Source organism: Haemaphysalis longicornis, unplaced genomic scaffold (genome assembly GCF_048455015.1).
Source record: "Haemaphysalis longicornis isolate Haplotype H1 unplaced genomic scaffold, Haemaphysalis longicornis Haplotype H1 scaffold_7, whole genome shotgun sequence".
NCBI lineage: Eukaryota > Metazoa > Arthropoda > Arachnida > Ixodida > Ixodidae > Haemaphysalis > Haemaphysalis longicornis.
This window is the reverse complement of record NW_027526422.1, coordinates 16,800,972-16,826,267: the sequence shown is the minus strand read 5'-3', so window position 1 is coordinate 16,826,267 and position 25,296 is coordinate 16,800,972. Positions and strand designations below refer to the sequence as shown.

At 46.7% G+C, this 25,296-nt stretch overlaps 1 protein-coding gene across 1 annotated transcript in view; it reads right to left on the bottom strand.

The window, feature by feature from the left end:
• Window positions 1-25,296, bottom strand: part of LOC144144600 (SEC14-like protein 2) — a 70,801-nt gene that overhangs the window by 23,921 nt on the left and 21,584 nt on the right. Inside the window, exons 2-6 of the mRNA XM_077676107.1 lie at window positions 17,056-17,125; window positions 13,837-13,880; window positions 12,675-12,737; window positions 8,996-9,089; window positions 6,812-6,906 (exon numbers count right to left, since the gene is read on the bottom strand). Of these exons, the coding sequence (XP_077532233.1) occupies window positions 6,812-6,906; window positions 8,996-9,089; window positions 12,675-12,737; window positions 13,837-13,880; window positions 17,056-17,125 (366 nt within the window). The remainder of the gene's footprint in view (window positions 1-6,811; window positions 6,907-8,995; window positions 9,090-12,674; window positions 12,738-13,836; window positions 13,881-17,055; window positions 17,126-25,296) is intronic.

Genomic DNA, 25,296 nt, shown 5'->3' with positions numbered 1-25,296 from the left:
ATAAGACAGGGCTTAAAACACTGCCTTGGTACTCAAGATAGGACTCCCGCGATTGTGCATTTATTTATTTATTTATTTATTTATTTATTTATTTATTTATTTATTTATTTATTTATTTATTGTCAGTACTCAAAGCGCCTCCGCCGAGGCATTTCAGGGGTGGGAGAGGGTAGGAATACATACACTCTAAGAAAAAAGGGTAGAAAAAAGGAGGAAATCGAGGGTTTTCTCCCCCGGATCAGCGAGATTCTCTCTTTAGCTAATTACACGTAGCGCCCTCTGTACGGCCTCTACGAAAGTCCGAAATGGGGGAGGAAATATTCTCCCCTGTCGTCTGCAATCTGCTGTCGGCGCCGACGCCGAAAACGAAACCGTTCATCGTTGCACTGTGGCTTTCGCCGATCGGGCGCATACGACGACTATGAGCAACACCTCCCCTGCGGTGTGCTGCTTGCTTGTTTTCTCGCTGTCTTTCTTTTTGTTATTACCATGTGCCCGCCACACTAACGCACGGCTCGCAAGCAGTGTGTTTGAAGCGCATTCTGTGGGCACCGCTGCATGCTTGCTGTGGGCGACTCGCCTGCGCCCTGTTCAACGTTACCACTGCATTTGTGGACGTTTTATACTGACGCCCAAGGTTAAAAGAGGTCAGCGATGATAGCAAACTGCCCCTTTTTTCGTCAACGAGCACGGACCGCAGCATATTGACGCATCAGTTACCAACAACAAAAGGCCCCCATTCGGTAACATCTTGGCTGAATGGTTGCCAGGCCAGTGGTGCGCTCTACGCTAAAAGAGCGAAGGCGAGGCAATGAGTGTCATTACCCAAACATACCTGCCGCACTGTTTCCTGAAACGTTTTTTTTTTTCTTTGAGCTATTTTACTGCTTTTTACGAAACCTCAAATTAATAAAAGTTTGCAATTGCACGGGCTACATTTGATGAAATAACAAAACCCACCTAAGGCTTACGCACTGCCGTGGGTTATCGAAACAAGCAACGCTCTCACTGTTCCTACCTGCATTCTCGGCGATCAGGGTTATAAATACTTTTTCGCCGTTTCAATCTTTAGTTGTGGCTTGTGATCATGCGGAGATCATAGGTTTTGTAGTAGAAAAAATTACGGAAATAGCTGAAGGCCACAACGGTAAAATCGGGGCGAAGTGGGAGCTGTATAAGCAAGACGTTAAAATAAAAGCCATAGAAAGGTCTAGCTGTATAAAATATGAGGAGAAAAGAAAAGAAAACCTTTTGCGAGCGAACCTACAAAAGTTGATTGCGTTGGAGAACAAAAATCCAGGAATGTTCAAAGGCGACATAGGGCAGATTAAGCACAAACTCGAAGTCATTGACCAAGACCGCTATCGCGGAGCGCTAGTACGGGCGAGGGCGGAACATTGGACGTTCGGAGAGGCACCCACAAAACGGGCGTTAGGAATAGAAAAGACGCAAGCCCGGCGGAATATGATTAAAGAAATAGAAACCAACGGTTATGTAACTTCGGAAAAAGAGGAAGGGGAACGCGCATTTTTCGATTACTATAAGGCACTGTTCGCGTGCAGAGAAACCGACATAGAAAAATACAAGCGAGATTTTATCGGTGCGTTGCCACGCTTGGATGACGAAACAAAGGAATGGCTCGAACAACCCTTCTTGGCCGAGGAAGTTAAGTGTGCCATCGAAAACCTGAATCCGGGCAAGTCACCGGGTCCTGACGGGCTTAGTGCGGCGTTCTATAAACATTTCAAATATTTGATATCTCCTGTTCTTGCCGACATGTACAATCAAGGCTACGAAATTGAAGCGCTTCCTCCATCTTTTTCTACCTCCCATACAATACTAATTCCGAAAACAGACGACAGGCAAAAATTAAGGGATGTTAAAGCATACCGACCAATCTCGCTGACAAACGTCGATTACAAAATTTTTATGAAGGTTCTGGGGAAAAGGTTACAAATGGTAATCCAGAAAATTGTAGGTCCACATCAGACGTGTGGCATCAGGGGTCGTAACATATTTACGAATATCCACAAGGCGAGAAGCGTACTGGAATCTTGCGATGCAATGGGCTCGGGCGTGGCGATTCTCCAGCTCGACCTGGAGAAAGCCTTTGACTGCGTCTCCCACAAGATCCTGTTTTATATTTTAGAGCACATCAACCTTGGTTCTGTCATTGTACGGGGAGTGGCGATGGCGTACCGGAACTGCACTACACGGTTGATAGTGAATAAGGAATTGGGAGCGGTCATCGAGGTGCAGCGTTCGGTGCGCCAGGGTTGCCCCCTAAGTCCTTTATTGTTTTGTGTATACATAGAAGCGCTGTGCCTCAGCATCATTCATAATGCTAAAATAAGCGGATTTAAATTACAGGAGACAGAGGTCAAACTTCTCGCCTATGCTGACGACATTGCCGTTGTTTGCTCGAACAAAGAAAGCGTGATGTTCGCCGTGGAAACAGTGAAGCATTTTGGGGAGGTCACGGGGAGTCTGGTAAATTGGGGAAAATGCCTGGGGTTTTGGCACGGTGAATGGATGTCAACGCCAGCGATCTTTGCTAATGTAGCTTGGGTAACCACCCCAGTAAAGTACTTGGGAACCCCTCTGGAATACTATCGCGACAGTGAGCCCTACTGGCGGGGGCAGGTGCAATCACTGAAAGAGAAAGCGGAAAAAATGAAAGCAACTGGGCTGTCAGTGTTCGCGAGAGCCACGACTTGTAATCTTTTTTTCGTGGCAAAGCTTTGGTTCGTTATGCAAGTGCTGCATTGTTCGCGTTTGAATGTCCAGAAGCTGCATCGCGTATTTGCTGTTTTTGTGTGGGGGTCCACGTGGGAAAGGAGCAGTAGGACGAATTTGTTTCGGCGAATCCGTGAAGGCGGATTAGGACTGACTCATCTGTTTGTACGGCAACTCGTAAATCGATTTTTATTTCTACGCGATGTACAGGACCCTTTTCTACGCACTGTAATCCAAGTTGGGTTAATGCGTGCTTTGCCAGAATTTGTGGTTTCTTCAAGTTGCATGCCAGGTGGTGTCCATGGATAGTTTAAAGAAATTGTTTTGTCATTCCGATTTTTATCAACGCGTTTTTCGATGCAATATCTGGCCAGTGTAACTAGGAAAAAATTATATAAGGTTGTATGTGACGTAGTCTTCCCAGTGCCACTGTATAGAGCTCTGTACAGCAATGGTCCAGGACAAGATGTGTTAAAAAGAGTCAAGCGAATGGAAGTGTCACCTGGGACAAAGACTTTCTTTTTTAAATTGCACACGGGTACACTTTCAGTCGCTACTTGGATGAATGAAAGGGGGCTCTCGGTTCCATGGCGAACCGACTGCCCCATTTGCAAACAACCCGAAACTGTGGAGCATGTTTTTCTTCATTGTTGGGCCGCAGTGTTCCTTTGGGATGTCCTCCAACGGTCACTCCAGAAAGATTTTCCGCTTAGTCCACACGGTATTCGTTTTTTGTGCATTGATAGAGAGGATGGTGTACCATTTGACAGTGTCATGTTGTTAGGTCTGCACAGCATTTGGCGTTCTTGCATGGCTTGGCTGCATTGCGATGTCGACGCGTGACCAACGAGACAGTATTTTAGGGAAAGTGTGTCACAGTTTGTTGAAGTTCAGAGAGCGAAGAACTCTCCGCCAGAGTGGTTGTCTAAAATTGAACCCCTGACTACGCTTAGGGAATTTTAAATGACAACACCGGCCCTGGGGGGCATGGCGGCATTACTGTGATTTTTTTCTTTGCCATTGTACCTGGTACCTTGTGTTGCTGTCCGAGATGGGCAATAAAGAAAAAAAAAAAGATCATGCGGAGATGTGAAAAGTGTACTATATGTTGTGGTTTATACGTGTATTATGCTTGCGATGATGTCTGTTGCGTGTATTGTGCGTTGGCAGTGTCATTAATGAAGTGTATGTCGCTGTGTTGTGCTATGTTTCTTCCCAATATGTGCCCGCCCACATGCGGCCTCCGTGATGTTGGCTATAATAATATACGTTATCCATAAGGGGAACAAAAGAAACCCCTTGATGTAAGTGCCCAACTGATGGTGATGCTTAGTAGTTGCCCCTCCCCACTCCTACTTTTTTTTTTTTTTGCGTCATCTATCGGTCATTTTAAAACGTTTACGATTGCTTTACTTCGAGCACGCTAGAGGGCGAGCATTGTCGAGGATGCGACAGCGACGGATACGTTTTAGCGACGGATACGTTTTTCGTGTTGCCTGCATTGCCTTTGCTGAGATTTACGATTGCAGACGATCCGCGTTTTGGTGCATCGGTTGTAGCAAGGTAAGACGACTAACAACAACTGGTTGTTCTCAAACGGCCGCATTGGATGCTTGTGATCTCGTGTGAGGTGAACGGCGGGGTTACGAGCCTTTCGGAAATAAAGGCGGCATTTTGAAAGCAATCGGTATGACTTCTACTGTGTTTACGGCGGCGCGTTCGCTCTGAACGCGTTTGCGGGGCGCGCAGCGAGACGAATGCAGGTCGCGCATATACGATTGGCGACATCGCTTGCTAACCGCAGTTCTGGTGCTCGGTAGGTAATTTCTTGGTTATTTTAGCGCATTTTAAGCGCACATAGCCACAGTAACCTACGTATTTGTTCTTCCTCGATCCTCAAACCGATCAGCTCGCTAGGCCTTTCTCGCATGACAAGCCTTGCTTGGTGACGCTGCCAGGGGAGGAACTCTTCTCCATTAGCTCACGAAAGGGGGAAATCTTCCTCCACTCCTAGGGGTAGAAACGCGCTCCTCCCTCTTAAAGGGAGAACCTTTCTACCTCTTAGGGAGCAATATATGATACATTCCTGTTTCACCCGTAGAAACTACCACACCCTTTTTTCTTAGAGTGTACATTAAAAGAACATGCAAACAGCTTTTTTTGGCGAATGCTATTAAAAAAAAACAAAAAGAAAAATAGGCAATAATGGTGCTATTTACCCTTTGTTGGCCTCACGCCCTTAAAATCCAAACATCATCAAACAGGCATACAGGCATTACACATGAGCCACAGTAAGGCATCGCCAAAGAAAACGCAATTCAAACAAGACAAAAATTCATAATTCGTCATAATTGACACAACTATATTCGGTAGCTTATTTCATTCGCAAATAGTTTTAGGAAAAAAAGGAACGCTTGAACAATTCCGTTCTACAACGTATTTCCCTTACTTGTTGGGAACGGTCAGTCGTTAAGGAAACATAGTGTGGCTTCAGGAAATAGCGGCTTCTGTCTATTGCAGTTACATTATGGAATATATAATGAAAAGAAGTTTAGTCTGGGCACGTACCCACGATGCTGGGGTGAAACCAAACCTCGGCTGCACTTAGCACTTGACACACTGAAGTTCCTGGAGCTGTTGTTGCAAACGAATTGAGTTGCCGGTTTTTGCCCCTTCCCAGCTCCTCCATATCAGTCTTAGCACGTGGGTCCCATATTGTGCAAACTCGAGTATGGGACGAACGTTGGTCATGAACGGAGACTTTTTAGTTTTCACTGGGAACTGCTTCGCACTGCACTGAAGGATTTCCCCCAAAATACGACGAGCTTTTGCGCAAACATAGTTTACATTTACGGCGACAAGAAGGCTCGGAGGTTGGATACACAGGAATCACTGGTTCAGAGGTGTACCATTAATGTTATAGGAATAAACATGAGCGTTTTGCTTTGGGGTGAAATATATATGAGCAGTTCTTTGTAGGTTCATATTCAATTCCCAAATCTGACACGGTGGTGATATTTAACGCACTGTTTTCGGTTAGTTACAGCTAGTTCGGTTAGTTCGGAGTTTTTTTTTTCAGTGGTACCCCATAAAAAGCTCACCCCAAGTCAAGCGGATAAGGTCTATTTGCTTCCGATGCTCAGGTAAGACAATCAATCGATCCAAAAAAAGTTGAGGGGCGGGTGATTAATAAAAACCGGGTTCAAAGGGCGAAAAAATGTGATCTTGGTTAATTAAAGTAATTGGTGCCTAAGGACGGTATGCCCTGGCACTTTTTTCACTTCGTTGTGAAATTGATGTAATGTTACAATTATCAGTTTAGCTATATATCAGCGTTGTGAACGGAGATTACTTTCGCCATTTTCCACCTGGAGGGTAAAGAACTGATTGGCAGCAATTTGTTAAAAAGTGCTTGAATATTTGACTCTCTATTCGGCGCACCCCTCCTAAAAATACAACTGGAATACCGCAAAAAGCTAACAATAATACCTGTCGTACGACAAAAAAAAATTTGCTGTGACAACAGAAGTCCTATTGTTACGACTAAGCCATCTCTTGTTACGACACGCATTTCTGTCGTAACGACAAAGTCAATTTTCTCAACGACAAACATTCCTGTAGTCGCAACAGAACGGCCATTGCCCATTTACAATGGGCAATAACTTTCAAACCTTGTGCAACTACGGATGGAACATCAGGATCACGACAAGACAACAATTCGGCACGATTGAACATCAAAATCAGGACAGGATTGCGGTATACGACAAAACATAAGAATCACGACACGACAAGAATGCGACAAGACGATAGTACGACACGCAAAAATACGACAAAACTACAGAAAGTTTTCTTGTCTTTTTCGACTGGGTAGTCATGGCCGGTTTAGAGAAAAAGGAAACGATGTCGGGGGAAAAAGCGACCGCCTTGTGCAATTGCGGCGTCTCATTACTTGCGAGTGCCTGCGCGCTTACAAACTGAGCGCCTGGGCTATGTTAAAAATGATGATCAATCGTAACCTCCTTTCCTGAATTCGCGGCAACGGCACGGCGAAAACAAGAAAAAGAAAGAAACTCACCTTTTCAGACTGGGCAGCCATGTCTTGAGCGCTGTATTCCAACTGCTGTATAATATGCCTGATGAAGTCCGACTTTTTAACCGAGTAGAAAAGGCCTGGAAGAGATAGAACACAATAACTAAATTTTATGCCGATGAAACCACTTGGTCTCGCGCAAGGTATTCTAGTTGGGATGGAAAAGCAGCGCCCAAAAGTCAACTTTACAACCAACGATCCGTCGAAGCGGCCGTGAGCGGCATTGTTCGATACGCTTTCTGCAGGCAGCGCACACCGCCTAATCTTCTAATCTGTATCGAGTGCTAACAACTCGCTTCTCTCGCTCCCAAAAGTGAGATAAATGATAAAGACATCAAGGCAAGCCCCGTGGTGAATCCGCTCTGTGTTGATCAAAGTACAAATATTTTGGTTGACGATTTATTGTGGGGTTTAACGCGCGGACGCTTCACAGGCGATGAGGCACGCCGTAGTGGAGGGCTCCGTATTAATTTTGACCACCCGGAGATCTTTAACGTTCGCCGAAATCTTGAACGCACGGGCGTTCTTGCTTTTCGCCTTCATCAGAAAGGCGGCCGCCGCGGCCGGAAATCACAAATATTTTGGGATTATCTTGAGGTCGTGGTCATATATTTATGTGGTTCTTCGAATTAATGTCCTCGGTAGTTCAGGTTACTAAGTGTTCGACTCTCTCTCTCTCTCTCTCTCTCTCTCTCTCTCTCTCTCTCTCTCTCACGCCTTTTTTGTTGTAACGCATGCTGGCTCCGTAAAAGAGCGCTGCCACCCCAAGACGTCAGCTGAGCATGCTTCAACGCCCCTTTCTTTACTTGGCAAGCTAAGCGCATTTAAACCCCTCACTTAAGACTGAAAGCTTCCAGTGGCAATTACTGAATTTGAACGTTTAGTGCTTCAGCGCTGGGCATACCTGACTGCTCCAACTTTTCTTTATTCTTTCCTTTCTCTTTTTTTGCATATTTTCCCATTACCACGTTCAGGATAGCAAACTACGTTGTGGCCAGGTTAAGTTTCTTACTCTTCCTTCTGCATCCTTTCTTCTTTCGTTAGTCGCATGGCTCCAATGGGGTGCTTTCTCAGAGCAAATGTATTTGGCGTGTTTACGCTATAGAAAACAGCCGACTCCAGTTTTAGCGGAGCCGACAAAGCATTCAAAGGATGCGTATTTACCCGAGTTTGTAATGCAGGGCCAGAGTAATGTAATTTCCGCACAGAAAGCGCTTCCTTTTAGATGCGACGCATCTCATTCACTCGCCTTGTCTCTGCATCCATCCGGCGTTGTTGTCGGCGTTGTCGGTGTCCACCCCTCCCCCATTCTCCTTGCCGCGCCAGCTGCGCTCTCCGCCGCTCACCCCCTCTCCTCTCCGATAGCGAACACACTCTCGCGAGGGGCATTGGATTGGATTCGATCGGATTGGCTTGGCTTGGCTTGGCTTGGATTGGATTGGATTGGATTGGAACTCTGAGATGCTTCGCATCACCTCAGGGTTCCCCTCGGGAAGATGGTGTAATTTTTTATTTTTTCCCCTTGTGTTAACCTGGTCACCATGGCCACCGCAAAGCTCAAAGACGTGCTTTTTAAAGGTGTGCGGCTTGTCTAGCAGGGCTTGCACGAGCAAACATTCGTAATTTCAGCAGCCATACCTCGTCTATTCACTTCGTCAACTTCTGCGCGCTTTGTGCTAGCCTTGTAGTCGTTTAGGCGAAGGATAAAATCTTCAGACACCCGTTTTATCTGTGCTCCCAATTTTGAACCAAGTTAGCCTCGAAATTCCTTAGAACGAACAAAGCACGTACTGCGCCCACGAATAATAACCTACGTAAGTCATTTGAAGAGAGAGAGAAGAGAGAGAGAGAGAGAGAGAGAGAGAGAGAGAGAGACGAAGTTTTGGGGATATCTTCCTTTCATTAAGCGGGCAAATTATCCGCAAAGTGTATAAAAATGGGGACGTATATTAGCAGATCTATTTCTTTCAAATTTTTTAGTTAGTGGCGAATGCTCTTCAAAATCGGCCGGCGTTGGTTTGTCTGTAGCGCGACTGCGTCTTCAAATCCTATATATGGTCGCGTTCTCGGCACAATGAACAGTTTCAAGCCGGCTGCTCGCTGATGACGAGTTTTCTCATTAACTCTCTTTCCTCTCCCTTCCTTTTCTGCCGTGTCAGTATATCTTACCTTTGATGTCTGTGTAACCGAAAGGTATGATCCAAAGAGGGCAGCCTTCTTTGTCGTGACCGACGAGGCCTCCCGGGTAATACTTCTTCAGTACCTGCGTTTAAGATGCATGACAGTGTCAGACTGCATTCGTGATCCCGGAATACCGACCCTTTGACGTAGCCCTTCCGTGAGATTCCGTTTCCTAGTGAATACAAGGCGGCCACTTCCTGTACGCACCCAGTGCCACCTACTGGCTCGCTTCCAACATTTCTTCTACTTTTAACGTAGAAGATAGAATACGTTAAAGATGCACCAACTCAACCACCAACTAGTCATTCCTTCTATTGTTTCGTACAACTGCTAAAACAGCCCTGTTGTTTGGCCTCAGTAGACTAATGGGTAGAACCGAGGCTTTGGCTCGAATGGTTCGATCCCACGCGGTGGAGTTTTTTTTTTTTTTTTTTTTTTTTTTTGCGAGACACTTGAATCTTTTTTCACTGTAAAATGTTGTCTTGGATAAATTCTACGCATTCTTTTTGTAAATAAGGTGGATATTTTAGGTCGGTAGGGGCGGAGCACGACATATCAACACGGTTAATAAACTCTCTGTATCGGACCGGAAGTGCCTGGCTTGTAACCGTCTCGAAACGGTATATCGCTGCCCTTCCATAAAATACACATTTCCTGGTTATGCTGGCAGTAGCAAAGGAGCGGAGTGCCGGGTCTCAAAACAAAAACTGGAGGGGGGGGGGGGGGGAGGGGGCGAGGGGGCTGACAAAGGTGGATCCGATTTCTGAGTCGCTGCCGAATCGCAGGTAGTAGCCTAATAAACCTAAATTATGTGGAAACAGGGAGAAACCCATTTCCGGCAATACTTCTGGAATCTAAAGATTTAACCCTGAAAGCACGCGGTTTCGTATTCGGCCTTTTGTTGTAAATAGGCCGATCGGACTCAAAAATAACAGTGAAAATGTGTAATCACCGCTGATAACCGAGGGATAGGTGTTAACAGAGCGTCCGCATACATTTCTTTCAATGTGTGCATTTCCACCTTTTCATCAAAAGTTAGGAAGCCATAAACATTGAAGATTCGTTTACTGCTCCTTTCGGACTACTTATTTCTATTGGTGCATGTTCGCTATCAGGATGTCACATGACCGCTTTCAGATAGGAGAAAAAAATGGGTAAATAATGTCCTCGCTCGTGAGCTTGCGACATCAAAGGCCACAGCGAGATTACGGTAATTTGACGCCTATTTGCTGGTCGAATCCGTTAACCATAATGAACCGAAGACAGACAATGCCGGCTGCTCAGCTTACTGAGGGGCGAGCATGGCGTAACCGTGCTTTTGCAGGCATAGCTAGCACCGCACTGTAGGCGATGGCGTGGGCGATCGTGTGGCAGGGTCGTGTCCCTGATCTCAGGGTGTCAGGGAAAGTGAACGTTAGGGGTTGAAGTCCCACAACGTCGCTTCCGTTGCCGGTGTAGAGTCACGTTCCTGGACAATCGTGATACGCCTATAACGGCAATGCTGTCAGCGCGCATCAACGTCAGCTGCTAACGCAAAGCCGTAGCGCGCATGGTCGAGGAAAACTTGTGCCACCCGTGATAGTCCGAGGGTCATGAAGTCGAAAATTTCGGTCACCGTCCTTTGTGGGGTGATACAGCAGTCTTAGGCCTCATTCACACAGCCGTCACCTTCTCCGTCACGGCACCGTCACGCCAAAAAACCGCGACGGAGACGTAACGGAGTAACGTTCGTGCTGGAGCTCTCCGTTAGAGTACAGGGCAGTTTGCCTAGTGATCAACGCATAAATGTGGGCTAGTTGGTTCGAACTGTAAAACATGGCTAAGTAGCGCGGTAAAGCCGGGACAATAAGTAGAGACCACACAGTACTAGTGCTAGACTGGTCTAGGGCTAGTCCTGTGTGGTCTTTAGTTACTGTGTGGTCTCTGCTTATTGTCCCGTCTTTACTGCGCTTATGTAGCCTTGTTTCACTGTGCCTAGTGATCAGTTTACCCTAGAATTGAGCGTGCTTAATCTGAAAAGCAAAAAAAAAATCGTGATATGTGCGATACAAGGTGACTATAATAGCTTTAATGCAAAAATAAGTTTTCTGATTGACGGAGTGGAAACGTAGAGCTCGGCTTCCCGTCACCGTCGCACCGTTTTCGGCGAGAAATCGCCCGAGAAATCGTCGCCCATGACGAAAGACGGTGACTTGACGGTGACGTGACGGGGTGAAAGCGGCTGTGTGAATGGCGCCTTAGAGGCGACGCTTACGGTGCTAGTCATGGTCCCAGAGGTCGTCCTGGGTGGGTGGTCCCCGTTGCAGACTGTGGTGAGAATACTATGCTTCGCAAATGGGCGGACCCATTTCCAGGATGCCCCGAGCGATCGGGTGTCCACTGCCCCATGATGAAGCTGCCGTAGGCATCGCAAATAGATGTGCACGGGCCTTCGATGCGGAGAGCCACGGAGTTCCGACAGGGGAAGTGGCAATGAGGGCTTGGAGGGTTTCCGCACAGTCAGTTTGAAATGTCAATGAAGTGATATTGTCAGCTGGCATTAGCCGCCCAGACAATGCGCGCCAGTTGGAGAGCTTCATGATTGGCACGAAGTTCCAAGTCCATGTGGCCAGGAAACGATATATGAGAAGTGCGTTTTGGCCGTTGAGGTCCGCGACTGCAGCGAGTGGCACCACATTTGTGTTTTGTTGCCACGAAGCACGCACGAATGTTCGAAAGATGCGCCAGGCTGCACAATGCGTTTCTCCCACGCCTTCTTTGCTTGTTTCGCCCATTTTTACACCCCACTATTTCGTGCTTATCCTTCGAAATCAGAAAGTTTAAGGCGAATTAAATTCGGCATTCACAATCTCTGTTTGTGCGCAATTTCCATCCCTAGAGCGGTTGGTTCCCAACCTCGTAGAATCGTGTCTGTCGTTCTGTCGGAGTGTGAAGCCTGGCAACCAAGGTCACAGAGTGAAATATGGCGCACAACGAGAAAGCGCGTTGCTAGAGAGCGCCCACGGGCGTTGGGAGTTCTAGGAGCAGCGGCTGCTGCATGTGCCGATAAAGAGCGCGATAGCTGCACTCTGACTGAGGTTAGGATGTTCAGCCGAGTTCCGCCTTACGTGGCCATATTTATGTTTGTGAGACCATCGCCTTCAGCGCCTGTATCGTCTTTCAGTGGTTCCAGAGAATGGACGGACCAGGTGCTTCAACTGACGTCGATGGCCAGCGCCGCGCTCGTCGATATCCTTAGCAGCCAAGTTCAACGCGTCTCCGTCGACCGCAACGTCGTGGCTAACCTAATGTAAAAAAAAGATAACTAGTGGTGGCTCCCGCTCTCGACGGTGACCAATCGCATTCATATTGTTACGAGGCGGAAGCATAATGATGTGGCGAACCACGGGTGATGGCCAAGCGATGTATTTACAACATGACACCGATCGGAGCTCGCACGCAGGCTACGCGCCACACACAGCTTCTTTATCATTAGACGTTGGGATAATAGCAATATGTACCACTCGCGTCGTCATCATTGTCTTGTGACACTATTTAGAGAAACTACTTCCAATTCCTTTCTTCAAAGGCAAAGGCAGCGTGCCTTCTTCTCTTACGTAAAAATATAGCTGTGCTGCCTTTTACATTGTTGTTGCTTGGTGAATAACTGAAACATGCGGTCACTCACCTCTGTCGGTTCATAATCGTCTAGTATTGTGTCGATGTTGTTTTGCTTGCGCCACTGTAGATTCTGCGCGTGCGTCAAACAAAAAGAATAGAAAACAGATGTCAGTCCGCTCGTCCGCACTTCTCCTTCGGCACCAGCAATCATAACCGAATTATCTCACGTATGCCTCATTAAAGGACAAAGATGAGGCCTTCTGCAGTGGCTTTGAAGATATTCCGGTGAATACCAAACCACAAGGCCAATTTTCTGATTCATCTTTATATATTTAATTCTCCTAACTTATTGCTCCTGCAGTCGTTTTCCTAATTATTACTTATTCTATTGGATAGAACTGCTTCTTTGGCAAAATATTTTGCTAATAAACTAACCGACTTCGCTGTACAGGATTTTATAACCCCGTTTGGTAACACGGTTGCTCGTCTATTGGCCGACCGACCAAAGTAAAGACCTATACTAACAAAGAAACAATCCTTCGCCAGCTCCCCGAAACCCGGGCTTTTTATTGTTTGCGAAGTGCAAACATCTTGTCCTTCCCAAGAACATCTGAGAAAGACATTCCATCACAGGATAAAGATAGTTAAAGCTGGTCTCGTTTAATTAGAAAAATTTCAATATTGTATTTTTTATAATTTACCTCAATTTGTTTCGAAACATCTGCGTATTGTAACTTGGCCCTAAGGATTTTAACCTGCGTTAATTACAGCACTTGCCCCGCAGCGCACAATGCGAACAAAAAAGCTCCGCCGCTGATCTCACTATCTATCCGATGTTTTCACGGTGTCTGATTATCGCCCTTTTTTTCTCGTCTCCCGTTATCCGAAATCGATTTTTGCTAACCGTACCCGAGTACTGATTTTCACAACGTATCATGAAAATTTTCCTGCAATCAGGCTAGCTTCACCTAAAAATAGGGACCCGTAGATTTCCTTTACATCTCAAGGGCTCGTGCCCTTGCTGTCTTGCATCGAATGCTCGTTTAGAAAATGTTTACACCCATGAACCATAGGGAATAACCCGATAGGAACAATCCCAATGCCTGTATTTAGTGCGAGCTTAAATAATTTTCAATTGTGAATCGAAGAACCACTTGAAGGGCTATGAAAGCCCTTTGGTACCTCGTCTGGTGTTGTTAGGGCTCAGAATAGGATACCAGGACGCTTACCTCACGAAGCATGGCTTCCGCTTGGGCGACATTGAAGTTCCGAGCTGGGGACGGGAGAAAAACAGTAACAAATATAGCGGGCTTCGACAGTATCTAATATATGCCAATACGTGGCAAACATTTTGTGATTCTTTTTAAAGATTTTAGACTCACCGAAAAATTCCGAAATATTTAAAATGTTACTTCTCCTTATTTCTCCTCCAAAACAACCGTGATGTTGGCCTCATCGTCGGCCTGTATATGTGCCCGGCAACTATAGCACCCCCGTAAAAAACAGTCGCCATTTATTTGCTCTGCGTGCAAAGGGAAGGGATTGGCAGAGCAAGCAGTATTATAAGCGCGCACAGCGACTGAAACCAAGCGACCTCGCAAACGCTTTTCTAGATTCTTTCACACCCAACCAACCAGTTCCTCCTGAATCGCTCAACACAAATTTTCAGCGTTTGCCTCACAGTTTTTTTCTTTTACCCACTTCGCCTGAAGAAGTGTATAGGATTATTCACAATTTGAATGACACGGGCCCGGGATTAGACAACTTTAAGCCTTCATATATCAAGTTGATTGCACATCTCGTCTCTGGAGCGTTCGCCCACATTGTAAATCTTATCTTTAAGACTGGGGTTAAAAAACGCCAAGCTAACACCAGTGTTTAAGAAAGGGGACAGACTTCACATATCAAACTACCGCTCGATAGCCGTATTATCTTTCTTTAGCAAAATTATTGAAAAGCTACTTGTTGTGAGGCTCACAAGTTATATGTCAAAATTTAGCATTCTATCACCGAACCAGTTCGGGTTCAAGGCTGGGTATTCAACTGAACTTGCCTTAATATTTCTAACTGATAAATTTAAAGAAGTCATTGATGCGGGATATCTGGTTGGTGCGCTGTTTATTGACCTGTCTAAGGCTTTCGACTGTCGGAACCATCACATATTGTTTAAAAAATTAAATGCAATTGGAATTACCGGCCCTGCTCTAAGCCTAATAAAAAGTTATTTATTCGATAGGAAACAAACTGTATGCATCTCAGGTATTTACTCCGAATTCAAATTAACGAATATAGGCGTACCACACGGATCTCTTCTTGGTCTCCTTCTATTTTTAATCTTTATCAATGATCTCCCGCAATGCCTTAAATTTTCAACTGGTGTACTTTATGCTGACGATACCACTATCTTTAGAACTGATATGAATTTAGAATTGCTAATTGTGAAGCTTAATGGTGATAGTTATAATTTAGCTGCATGGTGTCGGGAAAACATGTTAACCATTAACGTCCAAATCTCGATTGATATTTTTTAGATGTCAACACAAAATATTCCCGGAAAACTGTTCCATCTGCCTAAACGGTACTCAACTTCTTTGCTCGGACTACGCAACTTTTTTAGGTGTTGAGCTTGAAAAACACCTCAAATTCCAAAAACACATCTCTTTGTTAACTAAAAAAGTAGCATATGAAAAACAAATATTAATCAAGGTTCGTCCTTATTTTGAGTTGAAGGCTCTAATTTCATTGTACTATGCTTTCATTCATAGTCACATTAATTATTGTATATCGTCTTGGGGCAATACATACCCGACACACCTGTCCCCCTTGCAACATATTCAGAATCAAGCCATACGGATCATTACCCATAGTCATTTCTGTTGCAGTTCTTTACCACTGCTTCGTGCTCATAACATTTGATCGGTTTCTAATTTGGTTAAGTATTCTCTTTGCATCATAGTATTTAAATTCTTCAGCGGTAGGCTTCCTATCGAAATGATCACTGCTAACCAGCTTCCACTTCAGAGCTGCGCTCGTTTTGCCCCGAATAACAATGTTTTACTTCCTACAGCTCAAACTAATTATGGTAAACAAGCTGTGCGTTTTTCTGCTGCTTACGAATGGAACTGTTTGCCTCACTTTACAAAAAATGCTTCAAATATTTTTTCCTTCAAGAATAGCTTACGTACTCATCTTCAGTCAATTTGAGTTCATTTTGTTCGCTTGTATCTCGTGTTTTGTTTGCTTTTTTTTACTTTCAATGTGCAATCTCAGTTTTGTAACATCTGTTTTGTCTGTTTCAACATTATACTGTGACCACTGTTTGTTAAAACATTTACTTGTTGATGCTTGTATTATAGGAGGTCCCCCTGCAGTCTTTGACTTCGGGACCTCCTCCTGTATATACCCATTTTATGTACTTTCTTTGTGTTGACTAAAACACCATCAAATCGAAAGTGGTCGCGGGTTCGATTCTCGGCCGCGGCGGCCGCTTTTTGATGGAGGCGCAAAGCAAAAACACCCGTGTGTACGAGATTTCGGCGCACGTTAAAGATCCCCAGGTTGACAAAATTAATCCGGAGCCCTCCACTACGGCGTTCCTCATCGCCTGCGTTGCGTCGGCGCGTTAAACCCTACAATCAATCAATCAATCAATGAGCTTGAATAGTGTACACCGGCAATCCGTCGAGCACACAGTGCGCGAACGAGTCGTCGAACGTATCTCTCTTCCGGTCTGCTGTAGTACGTCTTTGCGGCAGCTGTTCGAGAAGGTTTGAGACACAAAGACACGCAATGCATCACGCGGGGTTGGGAACTGTGTCTGAAAGTAAGCGTCCGCGCCCGCATACAACCCCTTGAAATGAAGACACTGTTCTAGCTTCGCTGCGTTCTCGGCTGCACGCATCTTTTATTTTTTCTTCTCTCTTTCTCTATCTGTAACTCTCTGCTCTACCCTTTCGCTCCCCTCTACTTCTCCTCCCTCGCACTAGCTTGTATGCGGGTGAGCTCCCTGCCGAGTTAAAAGGTATCCCCAGTGCACTTCCCTTCGTCTTCCCTCAAACCACGAACAACAACAACACTTAATTCGGGGTGTTGCTGAGCTCGCCGCTTTCGCGGCTGTCTTCGCTTTCACCTCCAGTCGAGCATGGCACTGCCGCATCCCATGCCGCGGTTGCTCATCGTTCTTTATGATTTTGCTATTGCGATAGGACACGCACGAGCTTCGGTTATTCGGGCTTCTCCGAGATCACGCACCTTGCGCTGTCAAAAATTTATACTAACATGCTCAGGAACCTTGCAACGAGTACTATTGACATAACACAATGAGTGAGATTATCCTTCGCATAGCAGAAGCATTTTGGAGTGACAACGTCCGCAATAGTGGGGATAATTCTGCACCTCCCGGCGCAAAAATTGCCTTCTGCTCAGCGTTTCGATGCGCAGCTGCTCACCTCTTAGCCAGCGCAGCAGGAAGTAGTCGTCGTGGCTCGGCCTCAAGATGTCGTCGACGTTTGCCCGAAGCTGCAGCGGAAAAGGTGTGTAATGTTAGTCGGGATTACGGAAGGCCGGGGCTGCGCATGGTTTAAATCGGCTTAAGTGAGCATTGGTAAACCGGGAAAAGAAACACATGGGAGTCAAGTTGCATGCATCTACCACTAAGACACACATGTAATCATCCGGAAAACATGTAAGGTTGGTGACTGCGTTTCGTCTAACCTCGTGTGTATTTTGCGTGTGTGCACGCATATCTGCTCAAACTAAACTTGGTTATGGGCGAAGAATCACACACACACACACATACACATACACACACGCACACGCACACACGCACACACACGCACACACGCACACACACGCACACACACGCACACGCACACACGCAAACGCACACGCACACGCACACACACACACGCACACACACACACACACGCACACACACACGCGCACGCACGCACACGCACACACACACACGCACGCACGCATACACACACGCACACGCACACACACACACACGCACACACACGCACACGCACACACACACGCACACGCACACATGCACACACACGCACACACGCATACGCACACACACGCACACACGCACACGCACACACACACGCACGCACACACACACGCACACGCACACACGCACACACACACACACGCACACGCACACACGCACACACACACGCACGCACACACGCACACGCACGCACGCACGCGCACACACGCACGCGCACACACGCACGCACGCACGCACGCGCACACACGCACGCACGCACGCACGCACACACACACACGCACGCACGCACGCACACGCACACACGCGCACACGCACACACACACGCACGCACACACGCACACACACACGCACGCAAGCACGCACGCACGCACACGTATTCTGGGTGCCTATTCTGGGGGTCCTGGGTTCGGATCCCACAATAACCTACCACTTCTTCCCCTTTGCTTTCCGAGGTTTTCTTGACTGCCAACCCTTATTTCTGTCTTATTTCAATGAGCCCCTCATTTCATATTCTGATTCGCCACATGCATAGCGAGGGCCTCTGTTATGGCAGTCTTGGTGCCATAGGAAGCTTGAGAGGGTTCAACGCTGGTCGACCACTCTCGACATGCTCTAGACACTCGAGTCACGGCCCGGGGGTGAAAAAGAAGGTCCCCTTCACCCCGAGTGGTCCGAGTGGCGCTGGCTACCACCCCCACGCGCAGGAAACTTAAATACCTTAACAAAAATACCCCAGAAAGTGGAGGGGAAAATAGTCCCACCCGTAGCGTAGTGGTCATCGCACCAGACCGGTATTCTGGAGGTCGCGGGTTCGGATCCCACCCGGCGGGCGTTTTTTCTCCAATTTCTTTCTTTCCAAATTCTGTATGTTTCAATGACCTGCCACAGCCTCCCCTTTGCTTGCCGAGGTTTGCTTGACTGCCAACCCTTATTTCTATATATATATATATATATATATATATATATATATATATATATATATTAAATAAGAAAGAATCACCACGAAAAACATAACAATATTCAATACGCCGTTTCAGCTGGTATCCAGCCTTTTTCAAGTGAAGTACAAGGGTCGAATACAGGGTATATGTAGGTTCGTAGGGAGCGCTGTGAGCACGTGGACACATGATTTCAAAAGCGTACAAAGAGGACGTACAGCAAGAAACAAGTGGAAAGAAACGTACTGCACGACTGGGCACGCAGGTAATCCATCTCAATATACAACGCGGCGAAAAGCAAAAGCGAGGCACTTAGGCAGTGTGTTTCTTTCAACCACCGCCCACCCACGCACAGCAATATTAAGAAAAGTAAACAAATAAGGAAGGGGTACTGTGAATCTCACTCCAAAGGAGCAGAAACAAAGTGCCGCAAAATGCGGAAGCGTAGAATCGACAATTAGTCCTCCAGACACTGGGGAAAGCAAAACGCCAGCTATGTCTCGGGAGAAGGTGACGTTGCAGTTCAAGAACCCAGACGTGCGGATTAGCAAAGGGGCCGAGTCCTTAAAGGGAAATGCCGCCGCTTCCCGAGGAGACCAGATAATAGCCACAAATGTCTTATCCGCAGCCCGCGTCTCGGGCACAAAGCGGACAATGACGACCACTCGATGGGCGCCGACGCTGACAGATGGGTGCGGGAGCCACCCAAGAAGAGCACAGGATGTACGAGTGTCTTGAGAAATGACACACAAGGCAGGAAATAAACAAAGAAACAGCACACAGAAAAAAGCAGTTGAGCGAGCCCCCGGCTCATGACATGAAATGGATCGATACAACGAATTTTTAGCTTACATTTCATATTTTTGCACGTAACAAGGGCTTGCACATTATGAAAAAAGGCAAACAAAGATGTGACGCACGTATGAGAACAAATCTCCAGTGATCTAGGAAACAAATGACACTTCATAGCTAGTCATCAATAGCAGTATGAATTCGCACACAGCGTTCTTTAAACAAACTGACAAACGAAAGAACAAACAAAGAATACGCGCGTACAAATCGTAGGACATGGAAAACCATATCAGTCAACAAAAATAGCTTACAAAATGACATTTTGGGCATAAGAGCAATGAAGCATACGGAGAAAATAACTTATTCACAACACAAGACCGAATAGTGCTTGGAAAGTGTAATGATGTGATACAGCAAGATTTCGTGCATAAGAAGCCTTAAAGGTGCCATGAAGAGAAAACACAAGTTTGGTTCATTCAAAAGATTGTCTCGTTAGAATCATACTGACACCACTTTTAACGTAAACTTCGCTCAAATAAGCTACATAATTAGGAAAAACGGGAATGGTCATGCGACCCACCAGCTCATTTCCCGCAACAGAACCTGTGATGTCACATGGGCTAAGCTCTGCGATTGGCGGAGGCTGGCAGAAGCAGACGCAAATTAGGTAGAGCTTACAAACTAGACGAACGAGCGATTTGCGCTTAAATTTAGGGCACATTCTTTACAAAGCAATAGGAATGATGGGACAAACAGTGGAAGTTACGAAAGCACATGTAAACATAGAAGCACTGATGCGTTCTGCTGTTCGTACTGCGCACAGCATGCTTTGGTTTAGCTGCACAGCACTATGGGGCTTGGGGTTGTCTCAGACGACACTGACCGATTGACGCAAGCAACGGTGTCTTACGTGACCCCATTTGTCGAGCGAGCACTGTTTCAGGGAACGAATATTTTCTCCCAGAACAAAAACAAGCCAGGTTTAAATGCGGGCAAAAACAAACCAAACGCTTGCCACGGTATGGTGGCACCATCTAGGTTACGGAACGTAAAGAAACGCGGGTACAAACCAACACCGCTGTACAGGGTGGAGACAACCTTTGAACGGTCCCGTGCCGCCGCAATTGGGCCAACGGGCTCAACGCGTTATTCTTTTCGTTTCCCACGAGACCTAGCAACGCGAAACAGACAATATGATTCAAACTTCTTCAGTAAACCGCGTTGCGGCGATAATTTTAGCGCGGTTTTGACACAATGACTTGCTTCGGCGGCGAGCGAGCAACCGAACATGGCGGCGCCAGCGTTACGTGTCTCTACCCTGTACGGCGGATGCGTGAATGAAGGTACTCTAGGCTGCAGAGCGGTCGGTTCCCGTGATGTCACTTGGGGCCACGAAAACGCACGATTGAGCGGGAAAATCAAAATTTTAACCTAAATTGTTTAATTTCTCAGTGAATAAAGCACTGTTTGTATCCGGACAAGCGCTGGGGGCACTATAAAACACGAAATCTTTCGAATAAAACCAACTTGCATTTTCTCTTCATGGCTCCTTTGAACCATCCAGCACTTGAGAAGTAATAACCTGCGATACGTGCCGCTACAAGGTCTAGGTTTGAAGGCACGACAGCCCTCCCGGAGACTCATTGATACCCCTTGTGAGAGTGTTGTATTTGTGGATCAGATAAGATTCGCAGGCTTCCCTGTCGAAATGGGTTTTAAATCCTGATTGGAGCACTGTGGCCTTAAATTGGTCGAACGGGTGTTTCAAAGAGTTGATATGTTTTGAAAGGCGGAGATAAGGTTTTGTTTTTGCATCGGATCTGTGATTATTGATGCGAGTTCTAAAAGAATTTTCAGTCTGTCCAATATATTGCGCACCACAAGCACCACATACTAGGAGATAAACTATATTTGCAGTGTCACAATAAAAGCTGTCCCTGATCTGCATGGAAAAGTCGGATTCCCTGCTCTGAGCGCTCAGATCAGAGCGCTCAGAGCAGAGCCGCCCCTCGACCACCGCGGGAGACGTAGACCGTCTTTTTTTCCAGCGGCCGCCACGTAAGACGTGGTCGGAGGTCTGGGTTAGCAATTGGCATATCCGAACTGCTGGAGCCAGGGCCCTCGTATAGTGTGTAGCATTACGAGGGCCCTCTGACCTCCGACCCCGCCGGTAGCGTAGTGGATATCGCACCGGACCGGTATTCTCTGGAGGTCGTGGGTTCGGATCCCACCTGGCGGGCATTTTTTCTCCGCTTTCTTTCTTTCTTTCCAAATTCTTTATCTGTTCAATGACCTACGACAACCTCCCCTTTGCTTGCCGAGGTCTTCTTGGCTGCCAACCCTTATTTCTGTGTTATTTCTACGAGCCCCTCATTTCCTATTCTGATTCGCTATATATATATATATATATATATATATATGTGTGTGTGTGTGTGTGTGTGTGTGTGTGTGTGTGTGTGTGTGTGTGTGTGTGTGTGTGTGTGTGTTGTGTGTGTGTAGCAGCATTGAGAAACAACACCTTTTCCGCTGCGTGTATGCCGCATCGACTTCCATCTCCTCAGCAGTGCTACTTGCTAGTTGTGTTTCATTGGGTACGTCGCCGGCAGTGCTTCTATTCATCCGTCGGTAATTACGGAGTGGAAGATTGAGCGCTCACACACGGCCGAATTCGTGTAGCGAGTGGTTTGCGTCAAAGGTCAGAGGCCACGGAACGCAGTCCCATCCCTGATATATGTACCTTCGAGACTCGTAACAGCAGCGGCGGCGTATTTGTCGGCGGTGCTTTCCCAGCATGTCTCGGCCGCGTAGACAGGCGAGCCAATAACCTGCCGGCCGTGGAGAAATCCAAGGCGGCGCAAAGGCAGTGGAGCTTCTCCGCAGTACTCTTCGCTTGTCAGGAGAAGACAGCCGTCGCGACGAGCAATCTCTAGGCAACCGCATTTCTCACGGCGGCGCTGACGGGTAACGCAGACGCAAATCGAGTCAAGGCCGTCACAATTGCGGACAGCTCCCTTCTTTTCCTGTCGTCTACTTCCCTCGTCTGCTACTCGCCGGGAAACCCTTCCTTGTTGTTTGTCTCGGGCGAGAGGCGGGGCGTAGCCGTCAGCTCTAATAACATTCAAGACAGCCGAATCAATGGACAGTGGCAGGAAAGTAAAGAAGAAAGGGTAAGAGCAGCAGAAGATGTGCCGGGGAAGCCTCGAATAGCCCTTGCTGGCACCGACGGTTCTATAGAGAGAAGTTTGCGGCTCTTCAAGTGGGAGTGCATAGCTTCGTTTCACCGCGCAGTGAACGGGACTGGAATCCTCCCATGAAAGCAAGCAAACGTCGTAGCCATTCAATTACGTTTTCGCCGAATGGTTGATACCTGTAGAGGAAATTTACCGTGATTAACTTCGAACTTGTCTCAGTCAAGTTCAACAGGACATCAGTTGAAGAGCTGTTGAGTCGGCGTACTGGAGTTATGACCACACGAGCGAGCGCTGAGTCAATATTGTAGCCTTTATCCTATAGCTGGCGGAATGCAAGACTTACAAGCTAGCAACTTCATACTCTGGGTACAGGTCCAATCACATTTGAATTTCTCACTAACTAAAATGAACGGTAAAAAAGTCCAGAGCAAATACCCCTTATAGTAGGTTGTGAAGGATACGCAAAACATCTGCCCCGCAGACCAATCACTGTAGTAGTAGCAGCAGTAAAGCGTTTTACCGTAAAGCGTTAAGCAGCAGTAAAGCAGCAGTAAAGCGTTAAACCGTGGGCCCGACGATTTCGGGAAATAAACGTAAAACGCAGTCATGGACAGAGAGGGAGCTTTGAGCATTTGTCCATGCTCAAGTGTGCAAAGTTTTTCTGTACGAAAAACGTGTTCACCCTGAGAAATTCCTCCCGTCTGCAAGGAACAGAGCACCAGCTCGGTACCAGCTGGTGCTGGTACCAGCTGTTCTAGTGTGGTGATCGCGCCCTGAGGCCTGATGAAGAAATAATCAATTCCTTCATGTATAATTTGGAGGGAATGCCCACATTTTTGTTCACGAGGTCTTTTTTTTTTGCTTTTGTTCTTTTTTAATACGGAAAAGTTGTACTCCTTTTCCAATAAAGGTTCTCTATTACTACAACTACGTTAAGTGCTTCTACTTCGTTTGTGTGCACATTCGTTATATTCATTACAGAACCAATGGCGTCTAGGGCTGCCAGCTGGTTTCCATAAAGACGTCGTGAATTCATTCAGTTGTTTAAGTGCGTTTCTCGCTATATTTTTTATTCTCTCCAGGGGACAGATAACGCGTGTATTGCAGCAGGAGTTGTTTTCTGTGCAATGTATTGTCGTCCATGCTTGTATGTCATCAAGGTCACTGTATAATGATGTTTCAGATCAGACATATGTGCAATCAGCCGGCTACGAAGGCATTATTGTTGAAATTACATACATCGTCACTTTTTGCTTAAATGTTGCTACACTCGAACTGGTGTTTAGTACCATGGTCTATGGACTGTAGGTCCACAGGTACTTTTAGGTACTTTTTTTACTAAAATGTATACGTTCTATTTACAGACTCCGGGGAACCTACACCGAAGATGCTATATATGTGCCAGCTGCACGGCCGCATTCCGATCAGAAAGAATGCTTACCAGGTGGGTTTTTGGTCCTGATGCCTACCAGCTTTTTAATAACATATATCAGTTAGTGAGAATTCATGATTTATCAGCAAGCCCTGTCACTCCTGCAAAACGACAGTGGTGGTGGCGCATTATAAATGCCCGTCTCACCGCAAAAACAAAATTGATTCGCGTAACTTGAGTTGCGCTTCAAATTGAAATCGTCATGGTCGCTGAAAGGAGGCTAGTTACAGAAGCTTAAGAAGATAACACTAAGAGGAAATTGAGATTGAGAAAGTTACATACTGTTCCATTTTCGCGTTGATGAAAAATATGTCGCCTTACGGGGCCGGTGCACTATCAAGTGCAGAGCACTTTAGGGTCCCGCCTTCTCGTTCGCTGTCACGATGTCAAGTCACCACCGCAATCAGACCAAGTAGCGGCGTAACGGACCCGAACAGAGCCTCACGGCGTAACAGAGAAGCTTCGAAAAACAATTGGTTTATGTAGTCATAACCATTCGAAACTCCTGAACCGGTGGTACTTGTCATGCATTTCCCCATTATTTAGCGCAAAGAAAACTGCAGGTACGTGTGAGGTAAAATCTGCGTAAATAACCTGCAGCGCCCGCGTTCATTTAGTTAGGAACGCTCGTGGGGTTGGTTTTTACGATAGTAAGCGAAAAAAATTAGCAGCGGCTTAGCTCGGCCATCCCAGGATATACGTAGCCTGAGCTAAGGTTCATCTGGTTATTCTTAGCTTTCCTGGTTGACTAGGATCAGCTTGATCATCACGCTTACTGCTGCTTCAATGACACACACGCACTGTATACGCATTATGTGACACGTGTATATTTATCAAGCGGCTCCGGCGCTGCGTCACCAATCGCCCCAGAGCTAAGGTGGTTCCACAGGCGCACGCCGGTGTTCCTGCGACGCACGAGCCATCGGTTCCACATCCGGCCACCCCTCGCATGATCATCAAGTGGACCTGGCCGCCACGTGCGACACAGAAATCGGCAAAGACGCTGGGCTCGTGGGGTCTGTGAGAGACGCCGGGCAACGAGCAACGTTCTGTGCGCCATGTGACGTCAGTGCTCCTCGCGCATGCGCCACACGGCTCTCCAGGAGCCACGCGAAACTGCTCAACCTCGGCCAGTGTAGCTCACGCTACAATAGTGGCCGCGGAAGACGCGCGTTCAAAACTGCGCAGTAAGGCTCCGGCACTAGCGAGATGAAAGCAAGCACAAAAATTACAGAGCTCCCGCTCGTGCTGTTCCGGGTGGAGGGCGCGCTAGCACTTCGAAGGCGGGAAGTTTGAATTGCGTTGGACAAACCTCCGTT